The sequence below is a fragment of the Ammospiza nelsoni genome, chromosome 18 (genome assembly GCF_027579445.1).
Source record: "Ammospiza nelsoni isolate bAmmNel1 chromosome 18, bAmmNel1.pri, whole genome shotgun sequence".
Lineage (NCBI taxonomy): Eukaryota > Metazoa > Chordata > Aves > Passeriformes > Passerellidae > Ammospiza > Ammospiza nelsoni.
In genome coordinates this window covers 3286602-3294966 of record NC_080650.1, presented here as the reverse complement: position 1 = coordinate 3294966, position 8365 = coordinate 3286602, and the positions used below count along the sequence as shown (strand labels likewise).

At 47.0% G+C, this 8365-nt stretch overlaps 1 protein-coding gene across 1 annotated transcript; it reads right to left on the bottom strand.

Moving 5' to 3' along the window:
• Nucleotides 1–298: 298 nt before the first annotated feature.
• On the bottom strand, nt 299–7570 carry RAD9B (RAD9 checkpoint clamp component B). The gene is given in 13 exon segments (XM_059485208.1): nt 299–822; nt 824–906; nt 909–938; nt 941–1224; nt 1518–1640; nt 2337–2401; nt 2818–2924; nt 4562–4668; nt 4771–4870; nt 5504–5618; nt 5816–5965; nt 6813–6883; nt 7537–7570. Coding segments are annotated over 13 exon segments (1440 nt in total). The 3' UTR covers nt 299–651.
• Between the last annotated feature and the right edge of the window lie 795 nt (nt 7571–8365).

The window sequence follows — 8365 nt, the reverse complement described above, 5'->3', positions numbered from 1 at the left end:
GCTGGGCTGTCACTGTGACCTCCCTGCCCTGCTCTCAGCCACACCTGGGTGACACCCAACGCCTTCTGCAGCAGCCTGGCAGACAGATAAGGATCCTTTAATTGACTGGGAATTTCAGTGTTGTGTTCAGTGTGACTTTGGAAACGCTGCACTGCCCCTGATGTGTGCTGGGAGAGATACAGGGAAAGAAAAAAATAATGCGAGTCTCAAACACAAACCTTTATTTTTTAAATGCAGTCCTGTGACAACTTTGGTTTTGCAGTTAAAGGCTGGTTCTAGAGAACCTGTAAAACCCTGAGTTCTCCCTTAACCAGAACAGCAGCTTCACGTGCCTGATGTGGTAACAGAGCTTGGATTCAAACTGAGCCTCTCTCCAGTGAGAGTGCTCTGAGGGCAGAGCCCCCAGCAGTTCCTGCACAACACACAAACCTCAACAGAGTCAGTCGTGACCTAAATTTGTGCCATTACAAGAGCACTGAGAGTTCCAGAACGTTCTGTGCTGCTGGGTCACAGCACCAGTGACAAAGGCTGGGCCTGGCCTGCCCTTCCCTCCAGGCTGCTCCCCACTGTCTGTCCTTGCACTCCAGGCCCTGCACTACAGAACTGGGGAGCTCTGCAGGGCACCCAGCTCCTCCTCAGTGTCACTGGCTGTCACCAGACTCTGGAAGGTGTCACCAATGGCCTTGTCCTTGTAAGAGACAGCTCCGAAGAACAAGGAGTGGAACTGGAAAATGCAATATTTGTACAGGTAAGAATTCTGTGATACAGAATTTGGGCATTAATTATTTGTGAAGCTTTTGCCACTCTAAGATCTTTCTGAGCCAGCAGCGTTTCCCAGTGAAACCCCCCTGCCCCACAGGAGTGTTTCCAGCTGTGCTGGGGTTTTCCAGCTGTGCTGCTGTGACACTGATGCCACTGAAGCCCCCAGTGCACGTGGGGTGCTCAGCCCAGCAGCAGCTGTGGGGTTCCAGTGCTGGCACTGTGGGGAGTTCCCTCACCTTGGCCTGAGGAGCCTCTGTGGCCTCTCCTGCTCTGCCTGGCTCATCCCTCTCACTGCCTCTGGGAATGTTTTTTACCTCTTGTTTTGCCAGAGCACTTGGGGGTTTTGCAGGGTCCATGCTTGGAGTGTTTCCCTTCTGCTGTGGCTTTTTGGAAGTGGCTGTGACTGCATTGCTGGCTCCATCCATGGAGCTCTGGTCAGATTTATCCATGCCAGTCCTCGAGCTGGATTGGACAGAGTAGAGCAGGTTAGAGCTGGCTTTGTGTTAAATGGAATATCCTGATTTTCTGTTTGGGGAAAGATTACAGCTTTAGAGGGGATTCTCAGCAGGTTCCCTCCTGCTGCACCCAGACCCTGAGGAGATGAGAAAGCAGCAGAATTGTACAGAATGTTCTCTCTGCACCCCCTTAGTGCTGCTGTGCTGCTGAGATGTTCCTGAACCCTGCAGTTCAGTTTTCCTATGAAAAGCTGAGTTTTTCACCCCCTTAAGGCCACGTGCCCCCTCAGCCCCCGTTACCTGTCCCGGGGCCGTGGGCAGCAGGCAGGCTCTGGGGAAGCTGCCTCCCTCTCAGCCTCACACAGGGTAGCCAGGATAAAGCTGGCCTCCAGCAGCAGGTCCTCAATGCTGAAAGCAATGGGTCTGAACACAAGGAGTGAGAGCAAACAGCACAGGGAATTACAGATACTGATTCCACCCATGGAATTAAAAAGCTGAAAATCTCCTGTGTTTGCTGCTGAGGAATGAGAGGGGCTCCTGTAACAGATCTCACTGCTCCAAGCAGCAAATGCTGTGCAGTGTCAGAGTCAAATGATAGCATTAAATATGTAATTATTAAAATTATATTTATTCAGAAAATGTATTGTTTCTTTAAGGTGCTAAATAAATAAATCATTGCCTGCAGGGGACTGGGAGCCTCAGGTGTCCAGGTAATTTATACACAGGAGCTCCTCAGTCAGCACAGCTGCCTTGGCAGTGCCCATGCCTGGGTTCAGTGTTTATATGGAATTGCAAACTGGAGTGCAGGTCAGAAATGGCTTTGGGTTTGAGATGTTTGAGATGAACCTGCAGTTCAGTGTTTATATGGAATTACAAACTCTGGAGTGCAGGTTAGAAATGGCTCTGGGTTTGAGATGTTTGAGGAGCAGCAGTTCAGTGTTTATATGGAATTACAAACTGGAGTGCAGGTTAGGAATGGCTCTGGGTTTGAGATGTTTGAGGAGCAGCAGTTCAGTGTTTATATGGAATTACAAACTGGAGTGCAGGTCAGAAATGGCTCTGGGTTTGAGATGTTGAGCTCAGTGCTCACTGGTGCCTGCAGGCCCAGCAGGGCAGTACCTGCCGCTCCTGGCGAAGTGCACGGACACAGGGACGCTCGTGGCTTCAGAGAACGCCAGCAGCCCCTGCACAGAAGGGTGGGGTGAAGGGAAAGTTAAACCAGAACACTGATTCTGGAATGGAAGTTTATCCCAGCTGCTGTTTACTGGCAAAAAGAGGGAAAATGCTGCTGCTTCTAAGAATGGTTTCTGTCCTTCCCTGCCAGAGCTTTGCCACAGGAGGTTCTGCATGGAGAACTCCCCTGGTCACGATGCTTTCCCTTGCCCAGCACAGAAACCTCATCTCTGTTTCAGAAGTTTTGTTTGCCTTTCAAAGGACCCTGGGGTTTAAAGCTGATCTCACCCAGGTGGTGAAACCCTGCTGCAGTCAGGGCTGGTGGGGCACAGCCCAGGGCCATTCCACAGTGACCATCCCATGTCCTGGTCCAGTAAGGCAAATTAATGAGAAATGGGTTTTCTTCCTAGAGAAATTCTTACTTTACCCTCAGTTCTTTAAGGCAAAATGTCACTTCAGAATCTACTCCAACTTGAAAGTAGTCAAATTCCTCTGGACTGAGCTGTATCTCAGTAAGCATTGTCCTTGAAAAGTCTGTTTGAGATAACAACAAAGTCAGGCACTCACAGCAGTGAAGTTTGAACTCAACAAAGCTGTGATTGTGACCCTGAGGTTTTACATAAGCAATGTTTGAACAAATAATTGTGTTTTTATAGTGGCTAATATCAATAAATGTTTAGCTTATATGCATATTAGAATTAAGTTAAAGCCTCAATTTATTTGCAGTACACTGGATAGATTTGAATGGATTTTAACAGAACCTACTCCATGTTCTCTGTGTGAGCTAACCTAACAGCTGCTGCTGTTCTTGCAGACCTGCTCCTTGCACAGGCACCCATCACAAACAGCATTCCCAGCTGCTATTGTTGCATGGATGGGAAGCCCAAAGCCCAGTGTGACTTGAAGAGATTAATCAAAATTACTGACAATCACCAGAGCACAATGGAGGGGGACAGAGGCTCTTTGTTTTAAATCACAATCTTTTCCTGACACAGGAAAGTGGCAGCAGGAAATTGGCTGTTCACTTTCAGGTATTCATGTTTTTGTTACCATGAGGTGACTCCTGGGTGTGTGAGGAGAAAGTGAGAGGGGCAAATTCCTGGCATGTGGCAGTCCTGGAGAGCTCAGAGAAATCCCACAGCAGGAAGTGCTCCAGGCTGTTCCCACTCTTCCCCTCCTCTGCTCTGTTTTATCTCCCAGAGTTCACTCAGGCCCTTGTCAGAGGCTCCCTGTGCCTGTGGCCGGGGTTTGATTGCTGTGGAAGCCCCAGGCCATGGCAGCTGAGGGACTCACAGCACACAGAGGTGCTGCAGCCAGGGAGATTCTCAGCACCTCTCACTGCCCTCCCTCCCTTCCCTCCCTGGGCTCTTGGGATCTCTTCACACTTGTACCATTTCTTCATTTCTTACAATAGTCCTGGTAAGTGAATGTTTCTAAAATCACCAGATGTGTCATTCAAAATGCAATTTCTTTATTTGCCCTGTTTCACCCCAGCCAGTTCCTGCCCCTTGATCCTTCTCTCAGCCTGTTCCCAGCCCTGAGCTCTTCCCAGGTCATTCCCCCAGCTTTGGTCACAAACATGAGAATCATCTCTTTATTACATGATACACAAGAACCTCTACTTCCAAACCACAATTTCATCTTCAAAATTGGAGTCACCCCCCAAGAATCTCCTTCTCCCCCTCCTGGAGATGTGACCGTGGCCGAACAGTGCAGGGCTTGCTGACACTCTGTGCTGTCCTCAGACTGAAATATCCTCTCTAATGATATCAATTCTATAATTGTGGTATTCAGATTTAAATAGTTCTTTTTAAAACATGAAATTATCCCCTTTTTCCTGGCAGTTGCCAGGCTGCTGCTCTTGCAGCACAGTAATTACCTCTTTCAAAGCCTACAGCAAGTGGCATAATTTATTTCAATTGGCTGCTCAGTCTGAGATCTGCCACTGACACCAGGAAGATGTTTCAATTTATTTAAATTGATTTAATTTATTAAAACCAGAGGGTGGCAGCATGACTTAAAATCTCTCTCTATAATGTTCTGTTTAAAATGTCATTCAGCCATAAAACTCATCCCACATTTATGTCGTGACAGTTATTATCCCTGGAGTTCACCTCAAAAAAAAAAAAGTTAAAATCCCAAGTATTGGTTCACATTTTGAATTTCCTTACCAGTGTCTTCCTCAGTGTAACTCTTGAAACAAACTTTCATTGGAGTTACTGACAGGGTTATTTCTTCCTGACTGCTTGGGAAGTGGATCATCACATCAGCCAGCAGCCTGTAAAATGTCATTCAACACTGAAATCATTCTATCTATGACTTTTTAGCATTTGTTACATTAGAAATTAAAACTCAAAAAAAATATTTCTGTGTTTGTTACCTGGATTGGACTTTAAGAATGTTTGGACACATGTGCTTTGCAAAAACAGCCTGCAAGGGATCACACTCCTGAAATGTCAGGTTGTAGGTTTTTACAACACCTGAGTATGAAGGAAATGAACAAAAATCAGTGCTTGGCTGTAATTTTAGTTTAGTTTTAGTTTTTTTTTTTTTTTTTTTTTTTTTTTTTTTTTTTTTTTTTATATTAATTGTTCAATAGAGGAAGTAACCAATTGACTTAGCCCAGCTATATGGAAATAACTCACCACAAACAGGAAAGAATCCACCTGCCATCCTACACTCCCTCCATCCCATTAGTTGTGCCTGGACATAATCTGAGTTTTTAAAGGATGCACAAGAAATAAACCAACAAATGCAGGGTGGGAAACAGCCCCAGTAATTAACTGGTAAAATAACAGAAATGGGAGGGGAATGCAGAACTCAAGCCCTGCAGATCTCTGGCTAAGGATGTGCTGAGGGGCTCAGCTCTCTGCACACATAATTCAGTGTATTACCCACAGCAGTGACCCCACTGGATCAGTGGCACACAAACCCTGCCTGCAGCACAGCACAGCCCTGGGGGAGATGAGGATTATCCAGGAATTCTGCAAAGGCTCATGAACACCCCCAGTGCTGCCGGGCTGAGGGGGGCAGAGCTGTGATGATGATGATGATGATGATGATGATGATGATGATGATGATGATGGCATTAATTGTGGTTTGTGTGAGCTCACCGTGCCTGCAGAGCAGCTGGAAGGTGATGTGCTGCTCACTGGGGCTGCTGCAGATGCTGCATCTCTCTACATTCCTCTCCAGCACATTGACACATCTAAACACAGGGAGAACTGACTGAAAAACAAAAATGAAATCAGTGTTTTTGCTTTGCAAGAAACAGAATTTCCCTGGGTTTGTACCCTGGTTTATCTCAAACTGCTGCTCTAAAGGCTTCCCCAAACTGCTCTGGGGACACTGGGAGAGCCCAGGCTGATCCTCACTCTGAAATTGGGTTAATTTGCTGCTGTGTGTAACAACTCACTAAAATGTACCTTAATTATCAATTTACAGGGGAGGGACAGTTGCTTCTCCTTCTGACAGGGCTGGGTCCCAGCTGTCCAGCAGTAATGCTGGAAAAACATGGATGAGAAGAAGACACAGGCATATGCTGACCTCGAGGAATTCACTGATCTTAAGGCAAGCTGGAAATGGAATCACAGAGTCATTAGGGCTGGAAATGGAATCACAGAGTTATTAGGGCTGGAAAAGAACTCCAACATCACTGACTCCAACCACTGAGGGAACAGAAGTAAAATAATTTATTAACTCAAAACTTGAACCTTTTAAAAAGAGCCTCCTCTGAGCTTCACTGCCAAAACTTGGAAATTTACATCTCAAAATTATTTTTACAAACTTAAAATATGTATTTTTATTTTATTTAATTTTTTAAAATAAAAATAATTGAGTTACCCAAAGACCCAGAGCTCAGCTTGTGTTTAAGGCATTTGAGGGACATGATCTATACAGATGAGCAAAGACACCTCAAAAATCCCCCAGGTATAAAACCAAATATCTCCACTTGTGATTTTCCATCCTCCCAGTGAGCCAAGGAGAGCTGATCACTTTTACCTAAGGAACCTCTGGAGAAATCACTAATTCTGCTGGAAATGGTGTTTGATTAATGAGAAGCATTAATGGATGTGTTCTTCCTGTTGAGTCACAACAGTACAAAACACGTTGTTTTCAGAGGCAGCTCCTGTGTGGTACAAAATCCAAACCTTGTGACCTGTGACAACAGAACTGAACCCCCTGGCATTAATCCAGATGTCCTGGACAGCAAAAAATCAAAGGATCTTAGGGCAGAGTAGGAACAAAATCTTCCACAATAATTAAAATCACAGAAAACATGGCATGTGTCCATAATGAAAGCGGAGGGAGCTGAGAATGTGATGGACTGAAAGGTACCTGTGGAAAAACACAATATCCAATTGGATAAATATTGGGCTTATAATAAAGACTTTTAATTTAGAAGAAATAAAATTCACTTACACCTTTTTCTAGGGGGTCAAACCAAAATTCATCACTGATCCGTGCTATGGCATGTATTGCTCTTCCAAACACTGCCAGGGAAAGAAAACACTGCAATACGCATTCCAAATTAAAATAAAAAGATTAAAAGGTGGCACTACACTTTCTCCTGAATAATCCAAGAGGAAGCATTACAAATTTCTTATACATTTGAAAGAAAATGGATGGTGGAAACTGTTATTTTTTCCATTTAATTAAAATTTTAATTATCCAAACCCTCAATGTTTTGGAACGCTGCCTCTGATGAGGCACCTTGGACGTTCCTTTGCAGTGCCTGGAATTACCACAAATTAGGTCAAACAGACAAAACTCCACCGGGGCTAGAAATGACATTTAGCAGGGGGAAAGCCTGAGAAGCAAAGGGACATGTGGAAAGATGAAATCCTGAGAACACAGCGGAGCTCAGCAGAGGCCCTGCGGCAGCGGCGGAGCAGCTTTTCCCACAGAATGGAGCGGAGCTGTGTCCTGGAGGTGCACAGGGGACACGGAGCCTGGCGTGTCCCCCTGGCTGTCCCCAAACCCTACCCATCCGAACAGGCCCCAGACGCGCACAGCGCCCGACCCCGCCGCGATGAGGGAGAGGCGGATCCCCCGCCCCGCTCCCGGGGCTCGTGTTCCGCTCAGGGCAGTGCCGGGGGTGCCGCGTTCCGATTCCCCCGTGTGCCGGGCTCCCGGGCCCCGGTACCTCGGAGCTGCGCCCCCCCGATCACGCACTTCATGGCCGCCCCTCCCTCCCCTCACGGCCGCCCCCCCACTCCCCTCACGGCCGCGGAGGGCGGGAAGCGCCGTGAGGGAGGGGCGCGCGCGGCGCGGAGCCTCGGATGTGGAACCTGGATATTGTGGAATTGTGGAATTGTGGAATTAGGGATTGTCACGAGTTACCCGCAGATATCTTCAGCCCAACCCCTGGCCCTGCACAGACACCCGACAATCCCACCCTGTGCGTTCCTGAGAGCATCGTCCAGCCTCTCCTGGAGCCCTGGCAGCCCCCAGGCCGTGCCCATTCCCTGGGCAGTGCCCAGCAACTCCTGAGGGAGAACCTTTCACTGATATCCAACCTGAACCCCCCTGACACAGCTCCAGCCGCTCCCCGGGTGCTGCCCCTGCCCCAGAGCGGAGATCGGGGCTGCCCTCAGCAGCACCAGCCCAGGGACAGAGCCGGGAAACGCCCCTGACCCAAAAGAAGAGCTGAGCATGGGAAGCAAGAGAATCATTAACAATAGAACACTAATTAAAAATGTAACTATGTATCTTGTAGCCAATGAACATCAATCTTTTTGTTTCCTAAAATGCATAAATAGTAAAAAGAATTGGTAGTGGGGTTCTTGGTTTGTGGAAGACCACGGAGCGCCCAGGCTTGCGCAGCTCTGAAACAAACAAACAAACAAACAAACAAACAAACAAACAAACAAACAAACAAATAAATAAATAAATAATCAGTGTTTGTCCCTCTCTCGTCATTACCGGCTCGTTTTGGGCACAACTCTCGTTTCACCTGTGTAAAACCCCAGCCA